The 19,104-nt window shown below is 39.6% G+C and overlaps 1 protein-coding gene across 1 annotated transcript in view; it reads left to right on the top strand.

Moving 5' to 3' along the window:
• The first annotated feature begins 988 nt into the window (after positions 1 to 988).
• Positions 989 to 19,104, top strand: part of LOC131721005 (HERV-H LTR-associating protein 1) — an 89,554-nt gene continuing 71,438 nt past the window's right edge. The window contains exon 1 of the mRNA XM_059013788.1: positions 989 to 1,069. Within this exon, the coding sequence (XP_058869771.1) occupies positions 1,012 to 1,069 (58 nt within the window). The 5' untranslated portion in view covers positions 989 to 1,011. The remainder of the gene's footprint in view (positions 1,070 to 19,104) is intronic.

The raw sequence follows: 19,104 nt of genomic DNA, 5'->3' as shown, positions 1-19,104 counted from the left end.
TATATATATATATATATATATATATATATAGTAGCGTTTTCGATCCTAGCGAGATGGTGGAATCAAGCGAAGGGACAATAATACATTTTCGGGGTGGGTCAAGATCTGTATTTATTTAGAAGTAAATAAGGCGACAGGAAAGTGGTCAGATAAGGGAGGCTGGAGAACACACACACAGATGGTAGCTGGTGGCCTTCTTGGTGAAGGGACAGCCTGGAACCAAGATATCCACCATTTGCACAGCCACCTAATTCTTTGTGTGAATGGAAAAGTGTGGAATGTGGCTAGGTGGTGATTGAATTGATCAACCCCTGGCTCGGAGTGGAGAGCAAGTCAGAGAGAAAGAAAGAAAACACCAGGATAGCCGTAGTTTGGGTGTTTTTGGGGTTAGTCTAATAGTTTTGTAGTATTTTGTTTAACCCTTTGATTTGTTCCTGTGTTTGTTTATTTGTTATTATTAAAAGTGTTTAAACTGCAGTACCAACCTTGACTTTCCGACACTTTACCACAGACCCATATATATAATATATATATATATATATATATATATATATATATATATATATATATATATATATATATAATGGGTAATCAGGATATGCAAATTTAAGCATTACAAGAGCCAATCAAATATTTATTTACAGCAAGACTAGGGTGGGGGCTGTATTCCCCATTTTTCCTGGGTAATTTTCAAGCTACTGCTTTTTCTCACCTTAACTTGAACACTACTTGTATTTACTCTCCTGAGCTTTTCACTACTTGGAATACAGTTACACTTCACTGATGAGCCCCAAACAGGGAGAAACATGTCTGCATTTGCAGTGCTCTGACTTTTAAAATGCTTTGAATGTAGAAGCCTTTTGACAACTTTCACACCATTTGATTGGCTCTTATAATGCTGAAATGTGCATATCCCGATTACAATCGGGATACTGATAATCAGGATTTCTGCTTAAATGGTTACCACTGTGTTATCTCTCTCCAGATTTCACAGCAATATTGTTGGACATCATGGATAATTCAACCAGCTATCTGCATGAGCTTTTCAAATCCAATTCTATCTTATCTGGTTAGTGGTTATTAATACATATAAATAATGTGCTTTAACATGTTTCCTCGTAGATTTCTGCCAATATAATTGTAAAAGTACAAACAATCTGAGGCCCAAACGCCAAACCCACAATTTAAAAGTATTGAAATTATTTATGGAAACATCTTTATGCATTTACAGGAGCATTTTCTATTCACAGCTTTCTTAACAAGTCAGCAAACAATAAACAATAATGAAATACCTGTGATACTTACAGATGTGTAGCGATAAATGTTTTATTGGCATCAAGGTACACAATTTGGTATATTGCTTCCCAGCTATAATGTAGGCCTCAGCTGCTGAGGTTTGACATTTTTGGTGGGGATGAAAACCAAAAGGGGTGAGAAAGAAAGTGTTAAAAGTGATGTCAAGCACATAAAATGTATTCCTAGATAGCTAATGAACTGACAAAGAACATCACACTTCATCATAAGTTTACTCAACATAAAAACATATACTGTATGTAAAAGACTTCTTGAATAAGAAGACACACGCTGCTTCCATAATTAAATATCTATACCTCTATAGTTATGACTTCAACTTTGTTTCAATGTTAAACTCTGATTTTCAACCATTAATATCTCGGCAATGGTAGGGGGTAGAGTGATGTCCTTTGGACATAGACCCCTTCTGACATTTCTTCTTTAAATCTTTCAGTATGGTTAGTTAGGATTAGGGTTAGGGTTAAGGGTTAGGGTTCAGATTTAAAAGATAAAAGGGACTGTCACAGGGGGTTGTGACAGGTGTAGGTATTCACTGTATTTAAAAGACAGACACCGAAGGTTTTTCTTTGAAACAGAGTTGATTTATTAATTTTACAAATATGGCAGGTGCTATTGCACATTGCTGCCACTAGGGTACCAGTGGGAACCTTCCTATCGGTGGGCGAGCCGACGTTGTCGTCCTCTAAGGTTGGGAAGTGAGCTTCACTTGCCCCCAAAAGAGGACCCCTGGCTCCACGCAACTGTGCCACCAATGCAAAGTGAATTGTTAGTTATAAATGATAGTTAGTGATTAATTACATATATATATATATATATATAATTATTTTTATAACTAATCAAACCTCTTGGTGGAGAGGAAAAACACCCCCTTTTTTGTGGTCCTAGCGGAGATATGGCCTCCACTCTGGGCATGTAATATCGAGGAGAGAAGAGCGAATGTAATATGTGCGATTTGAAAATGAGACAGAATGTCAGCAGTGTTATTAGTGATACATGGAAGGAGTTGGGCTTTCAAAATAAAATTATTTTTGAAATCCAGACTAGCCGATGAATAAGTTGCATAATTAGAGGGGAGGAGGAACAGCCTTTATTAAAAATATGAACAGTAGATTGATTATCACAAAAGATTAATGGGCCCCAAAGATAGGCTGCAATGACAATAGGGAATATCTGAAGTAAGGTTGTGGATTTAAGCTGAGGAGGAAGATTTCTGATTTCTGGCCAGACATCTGAGAACCATTGATTATGAAAAATTCCACCAAAACCGTTAGAAGCATCCGTATGGAGTGAGAGGGTTGATGGGAAGAAATGAAGTCATCATAAAACAGAGAAAGGCCATTCCAGTACTGTAGGAGAGAGGACGGCATCCTAATGTCTTTCCGGACTTCAGCTGTAATATTGTGAGAGTTTAGATTTTTAGCTGTTGTAGAGAGAGCGAGAAGACGAGAATTAAATGTCCTACCTTGAGGAATGATGCACATTGCAAAACTGAAATGTCCCAGGATTGACAGAAGGTTCCGTTTAGAATGGAATGGTTGATCTTAAATTGAGTGAATGCATTCCAGTTTATCTGGAGGCAGTCGGGCTTCAAATCGAATAGTATCCAAAGTTATTCCTAGGAACTCAAGAGAGTGAACTGGACAATGGTTTTCACCTCTGAGAGGGGGGCGCCAACTGCTGAGAAGAGAGACCTGAGTTCTAAGTGCTTCAGCTGGAGGAGCTGATGGAGGAGATATAAGATATAAATAAAATATTTTTAACAAAAACACACTGTTCACAGAGTGAAACAAAAAGGTTACACAAAACAATAATCACAAACACAATAACCAAATAAATGATCCAGGTCAGGCTGGGCAAATCGCCTTCACTGTTCCTAGATTTATTTTTAATTCGATTTCTCTCTTGTCTCCTCTGCTCTTGTTCACTCCTCCTAACACCCACCCAGAGTGCAGAGAGCTGTAGGCTTATATGCAGGTGACCATCTCCCGATTAGCAACAATTAAACAATTAATTAACTCGGGAGATGGTCACCTTCCGCACAAGGTTTTTAATGTGGATGGGGCTTCCCATCCATGCTGCGAAACAATACAAAACATACAGCTCTTCATCGTCACATTTAATAAAACAATAACAAAACAACACGGCTACGCCGTCATATATACAAATAATAATAATAATAATAATAATAATAATAATAATAATAATAATAATAATAATAATACAACAAAACAAATACAAAATAATAAATTGCACAGGGGCGGAGGGGTACCCCGTTCTAAAAATAAACAAATAATCATGTACAGGGCTCCTCGCCCTGTCATAACAAGGGATGGATTTTAACCTTTGGCAGTCTATTTATTCAGCGCGTCTCAGGCACGTCACGTCAGGTCAGTTTATTTTAGATGCGCTGTTTAAAGTATTTTTTCACAGTAAAACAGGTTTAAAAGGCACTGAATATCAACAGGACACTCAGAACTGCATCTCCAGCACCGCCCCATCCCTCGTTCGCTATATTTTTCAAATAACTTGATGGTGGAAATGCTCTTCTCCTTTGTTTACTGTTGCAACCAGGCTGTTTTTTTTCAACTGTTTTGCTAATTATAGTGAAATAAAAAAATATATTGGTAACATTCATCTCAGCACAGTTACATCAGCCTAACACATTGTCACCCAGTCTCTGACCAGCTGGGCGAGTTTCATCTTTGCACAGGTAGTGGTAGGGTCCACTGCCAGCCAAAACTTGATCCCAAATTTGACAGGTTTGTTTGTTCAGCGACACCGTGCTTTTGTCAGAAACAGCTGCTTGTCCATGTAATGTTTAGCTTGAAACAGGAAATGCTGTTTTCAATGAAGTCGCTCCAAATTTCTGATGCCAAGGAAAATATATCTGAAGTTGCTCTCAAATCAAAACGCAAAAATCACAAGATTTCTCGAAAAATTCTTATAATAATAATATTATAAGACAGCAGACTATATATGCTCACTTAGACAGCCAGACGGCAATTCTCCAAGGAATTGATAGGATTATAATAGATATTTGGATAACACATATCTAGACGTCAAGAGCAATATTCTATTCAAATACATACTGCTCTAAACTCAGCGGAGGTACAGATAACAAACTGGCTTGTATACCTACATATAAAAAATAGCATATTGTACTGTATTGTAACAAGCAGTCAAAATGACTACTTTTGGCGGTATATTTAATACATGTATTTAGTAAAAGTCAAAAACAGACAACTGCAGATCTTTAACACACGCAGCTTAATTAAAATGTTAAAAGTGAAAACCGTGGCAGTTCTAGTGTTAATAACCTGGTCATTGTAATAATCCAGGCCTTATTTTGATTTAGTTTTGACCAGTAACACCTGCTTAACAGGGGGTGGATCGTTACACCTGAACCAGAGGCAGTCGCTAGAGTGAAGATTGGCAACTCGAGAGTAGGTGTGGGCATGGCTGAGGCAGCAGGAGAAATGAGCGCTGTTGCCACTGATGAGGAAGTAATGGCTGCTGGTTCCAAACAAATGATCCTGCTATTATTGCATCCATGCAATCAGATACTGTAGAAATTGAGGTGGAAAGAGTTGCTTGATATTGTTAAAAATCTGAGGAAGGATTCAATTAAATTAAAAACTGAGGGGTTGTAGTTGCTGAATCGGAGGCGAGTGAACCTTGCAATGCAACAGCAGTGGAGCGTTAACTGATAAGTTTGGATCTCTGCTGAGACTTTGAGGAGGATAGACAGGCTCGACCAATATGGAATTCGAGTAGGAAACAAGTAAAGCAGCCCGATCACTTCCGGCTTCAATGGGCAATCCTTTTATGAAAAGAGCTGTCACAAGTTTGTCAATGGACCAATCCTTGCAAATAAATGTTCTTCCTGAGGTTTGATGTGTTTAGAGTGGCGAATGGCAGCAGGCACAGCTGGTTAAGCAGAGATTGAAGCAGGAGCATTGTCAGATGCAGAAGCAGGACGGGTGGATTTCTTTGAAAGTTTTTTTTCTTTGGTGGATTATTTGTTGAAGGAAGACAGCCAGAAGAGGAGAGAAATTCTTCATGTGAGTCAGATTAAAGTGAAAGCTGCCTCTGGTGAGTAGTCATTTTAACACTAGAACCGCCACGGTTATACTCAAGCCTAAATCTGCCGCCGGCAGTCGCTATGATGGTTACATTTTAAATAACATCAATATTTAAAATGAAAGACAAACTATCGAATACAACTCAAAAGTTTTATTCAAGCATGACATATCAAACATCTGCACAGCCGAAACGCCATATTGAAATGAACAATTAAACATAATTGTAACTTGTCACTAAAGCACTACTTCAAAAAATGAAAAACTATAATAAAATAAACATTTAAAAAGAAACTAGTGTGTAAACAGGTGTAAACAGGTATATGTACATATAAAAATGTAAAAACAAAATTATTTTTTAAATTTAAAACAAAAGTAACATGTTTTCTCTTGCATGTGTCACTCGGTGCAGCACTGAATCCAGGTTGAGCTACAGCAGTCTGCTGCTTTGCAGTTTTCTAGCACTGTGGCTAGCTTCAAGATGAAATCTCTCCTACTGATATTTTCCCCAGTGCATTTGTAACCCTCCTTACCAGGGTGCAAGTTATTAGGCCAGTTAGGTAAAAGCACAGACACTGCTTATTGGTACCCAATATGTTGCAGAACATTTATTTAAAAAAAAAAATTGTAATTGGGTAATGTAAAACTGCCCTGACTAGTCAATGTCCATTTTAGCATGGAGTTCACACTGCACAGTCCTGCCACACTAAAACCTATTCCATGAGTTGTCCTCCAGGTTTTCCAGAATCAAAATGGTGGAAAATGATTTAAGCTGTTGGTCCAATCAGCATCAGGTTTCAAAAGAACATTTTCTGATTATCTTCTAAATGTAGTTTTTTTTTTTATTCTGGAAATCTTTATTCATTTTAGTTTAGAATTTCTTCTATAACTTTTCTTCAGTATTTCTCTGGCATTTTCCTCTCTGTTCAGTCTTTTTTCTCTCTGCGTCACTCACTTTGTAACGTGCTGTAACTTGATATCCCAACTCAGAACACTGTCCGAGAGTATCATCAGGCGAATCAGGTAAGTTCCTTTCACAGAAAGAATCCTGGGCTTCATTACTGTTTGGATTGAAATCGAAGTTGTTGGATTCAAAACAGAAACCAAGCTCGGCAATCCAAAATGTCCTTGTGAGTGCCATCACTATTGGAATGGTCAGGCAAGTTAGCCAAGGTATCAATAATCTCTTCAGTGGTTTTGACACTTCTGTATGTCCCGATATTACTTGAAAACAGGGTTTCCTCATAAGGAGAACCATCATAATTAATCCTTTTCGCACTCAGAAGATCTTGAAGTCGAGTTCTACAGGGTTTCTACGGGTAGCGTTTCCAGCGACTCTTATACAGGAAGAAATCCACAAGATAGGACAATATCTCTATGGAGGGTTCTGATCGGCCCATCTACCTTCAGGTTTAACAACGTAAATTGGCAATTCACCCATGCGTTTGACTATGATGTGGATATCAGACTGTCTGCAAGTTTGTGTATACCTCATGCTCTTAGATTGTGCACTTACACACAATCACCACATGACAGGGTAGGCTCCCTAATATACTGGTCAAATCATTTTTTGTTCTTCTTAGCTGACCTTTGTGCATTTCCAACAGCAATGTGGTAGCTCTCTTCCAGCTGATCTTTATACTTCATGACACTCTGTGAATGAGTAAGGAGCTCATTTTCAGATTTTAATCCGAAAGCAATGTTTATTGGTAATCTGGGTTGTCGCCCAAACATGAGCTCATAGGGAGAGAATCCAGTGACATAATTTCTGCTACAATTATAGGCATGGACCACTGATTTTACAAAGTCCTGCCAGTGTGCCTTACTCTTTTCTTGCAACGTGCACACCATGCCAAGCAAAGTCTTTTTAAATCTCTCGCAGGATTCCCACGTGGATGATATGGTGTAGTTTGGACCTTTGTTGAACCCACAAGTGCACATACAGCCTAGTTTCATTATAACAACCCCCGGGGACCTGGAGATATGTTCATTATATCAGGTTGTTCACTATAATAGGCAATTTGCTGTATCAGAATAATGAAGACAAGACCAAATTGAATTGAACATCTTTATGCGGTATACAGTAGTTCTTTCAAGACAACGTCACATTGATCAACATGTAAAATGTATTTTTAAAAGAAAACAGTAAATAAATGAAAAAAGTACACCTACATGCTGAATACAGTAATTACGTGCCCTTTCTCTTGAAAAACATATCCAGCGTAGATTGCTTAATATTTTTCATGCTTTTCTCAATGCATGCTGTTTCAATCTTGTTACCTCCTCACACCTGTTGCCATGGTTACAGTTTGTGTGAAGATGGCAATGGTTGCATACTTCACACATGATTCGCACTACAATAGGTTATCTATGAATCAGCCTTATCTTCTAATTAGCCTACCAAGGTCTTTGTTTTCACTGAGAGATTAACACATTCACACTGAAGAAAGTTCATTGTCAGTCACTACTGAAATTGTTTTATCTGGGTAGATTTTGTAAATTTCCATTGAAAAAATCGGTTATTGCTGCTTGGATTGTTAAAAAAAATGGGGTTTGCTATAAGAAGGGTTTCTTGCAGTGACGTTAGACTGTATTTCTTTAATCATGTGGGATTCAAAACCCCTTCCTTGGTCACTATGCAGTTGCTCTGGGAATCCATAATGGACAAAGAAATTGTCCCACGATGTTTTGGCCACCGTCTTTGCTCTTTAGTCCTTCGTTGGGATGACGACAGCATATTTAGTGAAGTGATCTGTGATTACAAGTATATTCCGGGTGTCTCGTACATCTGGTTCTAGTGAGAGGAAGTCCATGCAGACTAACTCCAGGGGTCTGCTGGTCTCAATGCTCACTAAGAGAGCTGCTTTCTCTGGCCGAGCCTTCGGCCTTACACACCTCCCACATGCCTTGACCTTATGTTCCACCATAGCAGCCATTCTCGGCCAGTAGAACCGTGATCTCACTACCTCTAGTGTTCTCTCCACTCCAAAATGTCCCATTTCATCATGCAAACTTTACAAAACTTGGCTTCTGAACTTCTCCAGCAAAACCAGCTGATGGGTAACTTTAGCTCTATCCATGCGTTTACGGTACAGAACACCATCTATTATTTTCAAACAGCTCCATTCCCGCAGGATCAGCTTGATCTGTGGATCTTCAATACTGTCGCTAGACATTTGTTGTCCTAACTCGAAGAGGACTATAATTGCACCAATAATTGTCGGCAAAGCAAAACTATCTGGAACTGCACTGGCGCGTACAGCAAACGACCCAACTAGAGTAAATTCAGGAAGTTCCTCTGCACTAATGGAAGTCCCTGGGTTGCAGACACTGTGGCAATGGCAAATAGCTGTTAAGCCCTGTCTAGGAATGACTTCACAATCCACAGATGATCCCAATTGCCGTGAGATAAACTAATTTCAGGGTCATCTACCAAGTCTTTGTGAGGTTGTGGCAACCGCCACACAATGTGCTGCAAGAAGCGTAGCACCTGCGCATTCTTAAGAGAATGCCAGTAAGCATGGCCAGGCAATCTAGTTCTTTCATTACAGCGTTTTAATTAGCTCCTTTATATATATATATATATATATATATATATATATATATATACAGTCACCTCCAAAATTATTGGCACCCTTGATAAAGATCAGCAAAAAAGATTGTATCAAATAAATAATACCAGTACTGAGCTATATTGTAATTTTACAACATGTGGAATATATTTGACTTTATTAATTATTAAACGGAATCAACCAAAATTACACATTTCTCAAATTATAAATTTATTTCCAAAAAAAATGAAGTGTGGACCCTCCCCTTGCAAGGATAACGGCACTGAGTCTTTTTCAATAATGTTTAATGAGATTGGAGAACACATTGGGAGGGATCTTGGACCATTCCTCCATAATCTTTCCAGATCCTTGATATCCTTCGGTCTGCGCTTAGGGACTGCCCTCTTCAATTGAAACCACAGGTTTTCAATGGGGTTCAAGTCCGGAGACTGAGATGGCCATTGCAAAATGTTGATTTTGTGGTCAATTAACCATTTCTTTGTGGATTTTGATGTGTGCTTGGGGTCATTGTCTTGCTGGAAGATCCACTTGCGGCCAAGTTTCAGCCTCCTGTCAGAGGCAACCAGTTTTTTTGCTAAAATGTCCTGGTACTGGGTAGAGTTCATGATGCCGTTGACTTTAACAAGGGCCCCAGGACAAGTGGAAGCAAAACAGCCCCATAACATCAAAGATCCACCACCATATTTTACAGTAAATATGAGGTTCTTTTCATCCTTCTTTCGACGCCAAACCCATTGCTGGTGTGCGTGGCCAAAGAGCTTTATTTTCGTCTCATCTGACCATAGCACCCGCTTCCAATCGAAGTGCCAATGCCGTTTAGCAAACTCCAGGCGCTTACGTTTGTTCCAGTGGTTTTGAACTTCTTAATTATTGCCCTAATAGTGGTAAGTGGTATATTTAGTTTTTTAGCTATTGTTTTGTACCCATTGCCTGATTTATGAAGGTCAACAACCATTTGCCTCTTTTCATTTGTGAGTTCTTTGCCTTTCCCCATGGTGATGGATGACAAATGGATTTCATATGCGTGTTACCTCATTTTTATACCCCATTGAAACAGGAAGCCATGGAAGGCCACAATACAGTTCCTTAAGACTGAGATGAACTTAAAGAAGTAGAATGTTAATGCAAATTTAATTTTGTTTGATTTTATTTATAAGAACCTTTAGGGGTGCCAATAATTCTGACACCTATCTTTTTGAGAACATTTATTACTTGTTAATAAAAAAACTTTTTCTCTGACAACTGTATTAGAATAAAAGAATATGGTTTTCCCATATATTCGAGCATAAAATATAGCTCATTACCTGTGTTGTTTATTTTATACAGCCTTTTTTTGCTCATCTTTATCAAGGGTGTCAATAATTTTGGAGGTAGCTGTATGTGTGTGTATATATATATATATGTGTGTGTGTGTGTGTATATTGTAAACGGGCCATCACGCACTGTCGTTCATTGCCCCTTTAAGAACACTGACCCAGGACACATATTATGGATTTTTAAGCGCGGTTGCGCTATTTTTAATAAACAAACACAAAATGAACAAAAACCAAAACAAACACCTAGCTCCTTTGGAGCACTAACTAAACAACAGGCAGGTCCCTCACTATCCTGCAGGACGACTAAGTCGTTTTCCTGTCATAAACAGAATACACTCTAACCGCTTCGTACTCACAAGGGTGACTGCCTGGAAACAGAGCACACCGCCTTCTGCTTCCTTCTCGTTCGCTATATTTTTCAAATAACTCTTAATAATAGTACATACCCATAAATCATCTCTTGATCACTCGTTTTATCACCAAACTTCTCAATAATGCGATCCAAGTCATTATTTTATTAATATAACATCTAAAAAAGCTCTGCAAATGTCTGTAATATTGTCTGAGTGCTGGATGCGGAAGCAGCTATCTTGTTTGTTTATGTCCGTGTTATCTATGTGATGCTGGGTCTATCAGTATTCATGAGATACGCCCCCTTTTTTCTCCGGCTTCTCTCGGCTCCTATCGGTCTCACTCGGCCATTGAATGGTTTTCTCTGCTTTTTCCGGAGAAAAAACAACTAGAGGCCTGTTTTTTGCATCTTTTTGATGATGTCGGACAGGGTCCGACATTTGACCGGAAAGGGAAAATTGCGATGTCGGACCAGGTCCAACATAGGACCGCAAAGGGTTAACCCCCTCCCTGCTGTCTTACTATATATATATATATATACAGCTCTGGAAAAAATTAAGAGACCACTGCAAAATTATCAGTTTCTCTGGTTTTACTATTTCTAGGTATGTGTTTGGCTTGATTCATGCGTCCTTCACAAAGACAAATCTGCCCGATTCCAGCCTTGCTGAAGCACCCCCAGATGAGTCCAGTTTTCAGCTTTGCCCAACACCTGGTCATCTAATGGTTAGACGGAGACCTGGAGAGGCCTACAAGCCACAGTGTCTCGCACCCACTGTGAAATGTGGTGGAGGATCGGTGATATCTGGGGGTGCTTCAGCAAGGCTGGAATCGGGCAGCTTTGGCATGAATCAAGCCAAGTACAAGGTTGTCCTGGAAGAAAACTTGCTTCCTTCTGCTCTGACAATGTTCCCCAACTCTGAAGATTGGTTTTTCCAGCAGGACAATGCTCCATGCCACACAGCCAGGTCAATCAAGGTGTGGATGGAGGACCACCAGATCAAGACCCTGTCATGGCCAGCCCAATCTCCAGACCTGAACCCCATTGAAAACCTCTGGAATGTGATCAAGAGGAAGATGGATGGTCACAAGCCATCAAACAAAGCCGAGCTGCTTGAATTTTTGCGCCAGGAGTGGCATAAAGTCACCCAACATCAATGTGAAAGACTGGTGGAGAGCATGCCAAGACGCATGAAAGCTGTGCTTGAAAATCAGGGCTATTCCACCAAATATTGATTTCTGAACTCTTCCTAAGTTAAAACATTAGTATTGTGTTGTTTAAAAATGAATATGATCTTATTTTCTTTGCATTATTCGAGGTCTGACAACACTGCATCTTTTTTGTTATTTTGACCAGTTGTCATTTTCTGCAAATAAATGCTCTAAATGACACTATTTTTATTTGGAATTTGGGAGAAATGTTGTCAGTAGTTTATAGAATAAAACAAAAATGTTCATTTTACCCAAACACATACCTATAAATAGTAAAACCAGAGAAAATGATAATTTTGCTGTGGTCTCTTAATTTTTTCCAGAGCTGTATATATATCCTTGCCTGGTTTAAAAATAAACTCTTGGGGCAATTCTTTTAGTTCATGTGCTGAGTACCCTGTTTATATTTGGGATAAAAACGCTATTTTCATAGCTAATTCACATTGGATATTTTGGCCCTGACTGTTTTCCATAATTGGGGGCAGAGCTTCCTTTGTTTGAGAGCTCGAGACCAATAAGGTATAAAAAAGGTTTTGAAAGTCTTTTCAAAAAGAGAGGAAAAGAGGAAAGAAAGAGAGAGAGCGAGAGAAGTTATAGGCAACCTGTTCAAATGGCAGAAACAAAAAAAAGTTAGTCTGTGTTTAGTATGCATCTAGTCTTTGTTTAGTCAAATACCTTTGTTTTGGTTGTTCTCCAGTTTCAATATCGGGTCGACTAATACTAGTGCAATAGCTATTCTCACACGCTGCTCAGTTTCGTTGGGCATTACTCACGTTTTGTGTCTATTTTTTTTTTCTGGAGCTTGGATTACAAATATTTTTTGAATGGCCATTCGGGTTTTTGTTGAAGAGCGTTCTTATTTGGGTTGCTGGATTTTTGTGTTATTTTTCTGGAACTTTGTTTGTCTGTTTTGTTTTTGTTTTTGGGTGCATTTAATATTCAAGACCGGGACTGAAACTTTTAAATACAAATACACTGGTATATAACTATTGCAACTGTGAGGGCCATAGAATGAACAGCCTGATTATTGGTTGGCCTACCTGTATTTTCTTGGTGTTTCCTTCCCTTTTTTCTGTTTAATTAAGTTCAACAGTGAGTCAGACCATTATTGGTCTTGCTATACATTATTAATTTGTTACATGCATCTGTAAAAAAGCCTATTATATATATATATATATATATATATATATATATATATATATATATATATATATATATATATGTTCGTTTTTCCAATTGCCATGTTTATGTGATTAGCATTGCAGTGTTGGCATGTTCCTTGAAGGGTTATCTAGAGATATACTGTGTAGAAATCCTTGTTTTTTTTCTGTACCGATTTACCTGCTGGGACTGTGGTATTGAATGTTTTATGCTCGGTACTAGTATACACTTATGGCCTAGGTGTTTTGTTATTGTACACTAGGTAAGTTTGTTACAAGGTCTCCAAAAAAGGCCATCGGCATCCCGATTTAGGTTACTAGCTCGGTATCTGATGTCAAAATTAAATGTAGAAAGAGCAGCAAGCCACCTGTAACCTGTAGCATCCAGCTTGGCTGATGTTAGGATGTATATGAGAGGGTTGTTATCTGTCACAACAGTAAATTACACTTCATACAGGAAATCTCAAAATGTTTCTGATACTGCCCATTTTAAAGCTAGGAATTCTAATTTATGAGCGGGGTATCTTCTCTCACTATGTGACAGGCCTCTGCTCAAATATGCAGTCACACGCATCTTGCCTTCCTGTTCCTGATACAGGGCTGCTCCTAATCCATCAGTGCTAGCATCTGTGTGCAAGACATAGGATAACTGGGGATTCACAAACCCTAATACGGGTGAGGAGGTCAGCTTTTCAATGATGGTGTCCTTTCAGAATCTCCGATGGGTTTCTTTCGTCCCGCTGGCAGATATTCCACAGTCAACTCATTGAGTAGCTTTGCTATCTTTCAATAGCCCTGCACAAATCAGCATTACTAGCCGGCGAATCCCAGGAAAGATTTCAACTCCTTGAGATTCTAGGGTCTTGGCCAGGTGAGGAGGGCGGAAACCTTCTCAGGGTCAGCTTCTACACCATGTTCACTAACTATATGGCCCAAATACTTGACAGACTTCTGGAAAAAATTACGTTTCTGAGGGGAAAGTTTCAGTCCATACTTTTTTAATCGGGACAGCAATTCACACACCTTCATGCTCCTCCAATGTTTTCAAGTACACTATAATATCATCCAAGAAACCAAGAGTACCTCTCCCAGGTTCATGTCTCCCATGCACTTTTCCATACACTGCTGAATGATACTTGGGGCATTCGTTACCCTCTGGGGCTCTATTGAACTCCCAGAATCCCTGAGAGCACACAAAAGCTGTCTTGTTTTTGTCCTCCTCTTCAAGCTCAAACTGATAGTACCCTGACTTTAGGTCCATGACAGAGAACCACTTAGAACATGTCAAGGCAGTGAAAGTCTCTTCCGCACTAGGTAGGGCATAGGCATCGCGGATAGTTTGGGAATTCATTTTCTGGTAGTCCACACACAAATGAACATCCCCATTCTTCTTAGATACAGCTATAATTTGAGTTGTGAATGGGGACTCTCAAATGATCCCAGCTGCAAGTAATTGCTGTAGGTGTTCTCTGACGGCTTTGTGGTCGGAAGGGTGGATTGGTCTAGGTCGTTGCTTAAAGGGGGTTTGGTCAGATAGTCTTATGTGATGTCTGACCTTTGCAGTGCAACCAAAATCAAAATTGTTCACCGCAAAGACCTCAGAGATGCTGCTTAACTTAACTGCTTCCACTCTTTAGGCAACAGTGATGCCCCAAAATCAAAGATTAAATTTGGTTTATTAATTACTACTTCCTACCAGCAGAGGCAGTACACTGACCGACAACCCATTCTTCCTTTGCAACTTTTGGGCTACAGGTTACGTGCCCCATCGGGATGATGTGTTGAGGAATGTAAAGTTCAGAAACTAGACAATTTACAGGGAGGACTACATTATGACTGCTTTCATTTTTCAAGAGCACTGATAACCGTGGGTTTGATACAGCTGGTAAGGTCTGGATGCAGTTACACACAAAAACCTCTCCTGGTAAGGAGGACTCTTGGGGACCATCAACAAGAGCTACTGTGCCTGTACTCAAGTGACTCAAATGTGAAATGCCTTCTGCAATCAGCTTCTGACCAGCAGATAAACATTGCTTATCTTGCCACGGCGCATATGGATTTTCTTTCTATCAGCAAGACCTCTTAATAATTATTTGTTTATTTAGCAGACAACTTTATCCAAGGCGACTTACAGAGACTAGGGTGTGTGAACTATGCATCAGCTGCAGAGTCACTTACAAATACGTCTCACCCGAAAGATGGAGCAGAAGGAGGTTAAGTGACTTGCTCAGGGTCACACAATGAGTCAGTGGCTGAGGTGAGATTTGAACCAGGGACCTCTTGGTTACAAGCCATTTTCTTTAACCACTGGACCACACAGCCTCCTATACTCTTAAAAGGCAGTGATAGGCATCTAAAGGGAAGTGAGACTTCACTCTTTTCCTCTTAGTTGGTTGAATTCTGTGTAGCACATCCAAGGCATTGGCCCCAATCAACAACGGAATCTGGTGACTGGACCGAATGACAGGGACAACCAAAATCAAAGTCCTTATTTGTTCTACTTTTCTTGTGATGTCTTCTTGATATTGAATACTTGCTTCTAAGTAGCCCATGTATGGCACACTCTGACTATTTGCGCCTTCAATATTCAGCAGATTGTTTAACAGTAATATTGGTATATACGATAGATGATGCTGGTAGAAACCTAAAGAAAGGGTGGTCACCTGTAAGCCTGTATCTAACAAACAATCACAAGCAATACCCTCAATACGAACAGTAGCTGCACATCTTGTTCCAACAGTTGGTTCTCAGGTTGGGTGGGACTTTGTGATCCAATACCTGTACCAGTTTGTACCTGTGGAAGAGTGGTGGGCAATTTACTAACACACACGGGAGACAGAAGGTTTAGTTGAAAACACTGCACTGGTGTCCAGTTTTATTACTTTCTGTTTGATTTATTTTAGAGGGCACTGTTGTCCGTGGCCTGAATACCGACAATGGTAAACAGGACCACAGTAATACCAATACAGGTACACAGTCAAATGCTGGCGCACTCACAGGTGCTCTGAAATAATAATAAATAACAAAAGGTGAAAGAAAAAGGGAAAATAAAACACAGTAATAAAACTACAAAATAAAAGGTGGTGTTTACGCAGTGCCTCCAGCCTACAGCTTACAGCTAAGTCGGTCAGCTCGGGTCCCCGTCCTATGTTATGCACTATACACTGGGGTGGCCAAGGTTCCCCTCTATTTACACACGGCCCCCTCGGGTACGCAACAATTTATTTTAAGTATAATTTTCTTTATTTAAGGCTGGCTGTCTTCTTCAGCCATGCTTGTCTGTTTCATTCATGCTCGCCTCCTCAGCTGGCGTCTCTGGGTAACCCCTATCTTGGCCATCCGAATGCATAACAAAGCAAAATATTTATGGGCCGAGCAATCCCCCAAGGCCCGCCTCTCAGCCACTCAGAGAGGGAAAGCCAACGCACCCTCTTCCCCACCTCTCCGTGTCATCGCCATGACTGACAGGTGGATCTTACGTGCCTTTTAAATCCGGGATAATTCTGGTCGCTCTTCTTTGCACTCTTTCTAGAGCAGTAATATACTTTTTGTAGCGAGGTGACCCGAACTGAACACAATATTCTAGATGAGGTCTCACTAATGCATTGTAAAGTTGTATATCCGAGCATCTTGTTGGCCTTTTTTATCGCTTCCCCACATTGTCTAGATCAGGGGTGCCCAATCCTCGTCCTGGAGGGCCGGTGTCCTCCTGGCTTTTGTTGCAACTGTGCCCTAAATTACTTAATTGGACCAATCAAGCACTTATTAGAAGCTTAACCCTAATTGGACCAATCAAGCACTTATTAGAAGCTTAACCCTTTGTGGTCCATTATCGGACTGGGTCCGACATTGCAATTATTCCTCACAGGTCCTTTGTCGGACTGGGTCCGACATCATTATAGCAACGCAATAAATGGGTGTCTAGTCATTTTTTCTCCAGAAAAAGCCGAGAAAACCATTCAATTGCCGAGTGGGAGCGATAGGAGCCGAGACAAGTCGAAGAAAAAAAGAAAAAAAAAAGGCGTATCTCATGATTAGTCATACATGGTATCTGGTATCAGATAACGGGGGCGGTCTGAAGTAAACAAGTTGGCTGACTGAATCAGCGCACAGAAAACACAGATATTTGCAGAGCTTTTTTGAGATGTTATAGTAATAAAATAATGACTTGGATCGCATTATTGAGGAGTTTGGTGATAAAACGAGTGATCCGGAGATGATCGATCGGTATGTACGACTATTATTATTATTATTATTTATTTCTTACATAGGTGACCGCTATAGCAAACGAAAGGGTGGGGCGGGGCTGGAGATGCCTAGTGAGTGCTTTGTTGATATGCAGGGCCATTTAAGCCCGTTTGATTGTGAAAAAAAAATACTTTTAAACAGCGCGTCTAAAATTAACTGTGCGTGTGAAAATTAATTAGACCTGGCGTGCCTGACGCACAATTAATAAATGGACCGCAAAGGGTTAATTGGTCCAATTAAGCAATTTAGTGTACAGTTGGCACAAAAACCAGGAGGGACACCGGCCCTCCAGGACCAGGATTGGGCACCCCTGGTCTAGATGAAAACATTTGTGAGTCAACATAAACTCCTAGGTCTTTTTCATAGATTCCTTCTTCAATCTCCCATATGATATTTATAATGCACATTTTTATTGCCTGCGTGCAGAACCTTACACTTTTCTCTATTAAATGTAATTTGTCATGTGTCTGCCCAGTTCTGAATGTTGTCTAGATCATTTTGAATGACCTTTGCTGCTGCAACAGTGTTTGCCACTCCTCCTATTTTTGTGTCGTCTGCAAATTTAACAAGTTTGCTTACTATACCAGAATCTAAATCATGAATGTAGATTAGGAATAGCAGAGGACCTAATACTGATCCCTATGGTACTCCACTGGTTACCTCGCTCCATTTTGAGGTTTCTTCTCTAATCAGTACTTTCTGTTTTCTACATGTTAACCACTCCCTAATCCATGTGCATGTATTTCCTTGAATTCCTACTACGTTCAGTTTGAGAATTAATCTTTTATGCAGGACTTTGTCAAAAGCTTTCTGGAAATCTAAATAAACCATGTCGTATGCTTTGCAGTTATCCATTGTCGATGTTGCATCCTCAGAATAGTCAATCAGGTTAGTTAGACACGATCTCCCTTTCCTAAACCCATGCTGACTGTCTCCCAGGATACTGTTACCATATAGGTAATTTTCCATTTTAGATCTTATTATAGTTTCCATAAGTTTACATATAATAGAAGTCAGGCTTATTAGTCTGTAGTTGCCTGGTTCGGTTTTGTCTCCCTTTTTGTGGATCGGTATTACGTTTGCTATTTTCCAGTCTGTTGGTACAACCCCTGTGTCAAGAGACTGTTGCATGATCTTGGTTAGCGGTTTGTAAATAACTTCTTTCATTTCTTTGAGTACTTATTGGGAGGATCTCATCCGGCCCAGGGGATTTGTTTATTTTAAGAGCTCCTAGTCCCTTTAACACTTCTGCCTCTGTTATGCTAAAGTTATTTAAAACTGGATAGGAACAGGTCGACATGTGTCGAATGTTGTCCGTATCCTCCTATGTAAAAACTTGTGAAAAGTAATAATTTAATATATTTGCTATTTTTTTCTCTTCTATGATTTTGCCATTTGTATCTCTTAGACATTTTACCTCCTCTTTGAATGTTCTCTTGCTGTTATAATATTGGAAAAACTTTTTGGAATTGGTTTTAGCCCCCTTAGCAATGCTCATTTCTATCTCTCTCTCTTGGCCTTTCTAACTTCCTTACTTTCTTTTTGACTTGTGTTTGCAGTTCTCTAGTACTCTTACTGTGTACTTTGTTCTTGGTCCCTTTTAAACGCTCTATAAAGTGCCTTTTTTCTCTGAATATGTTTTTTAATTGATCTATTTTTTAATTGATCTATGTAGTGGCAAGTTGTCTTCTTCAGGTCTAAGATATGTATGACGCTTGAATGGGTCCCCATTACAAGAAAAGGCTTTGTGGTTACTTCCTGGATCCAAGAGCCCAAGAGTCCAAGAGAACAAGTTCATGCATGTTTTGCTTTAAATATAGCGCCCAAAGAGGGAGTTTACTTTGTTGATCCA

This window comes from Acipenser ruthenus, chromosome 3 (assembly GCF_902713425.1).
Source record: "Acipenser ruthenus chromosome 3, fAciRut3.2 maternal haplotype, whole genome shotgun sequence".
Taxonomy (NCBI): Eukaryota; Metazoa; Chordata; class Actinopteri; order Acipenseriformes; family Acipenseridae; genus Acipenser; species Acipenser ruthenus.
This window is presented reverse-complemented; position numbering and strand designations above follow the sequence as displayed.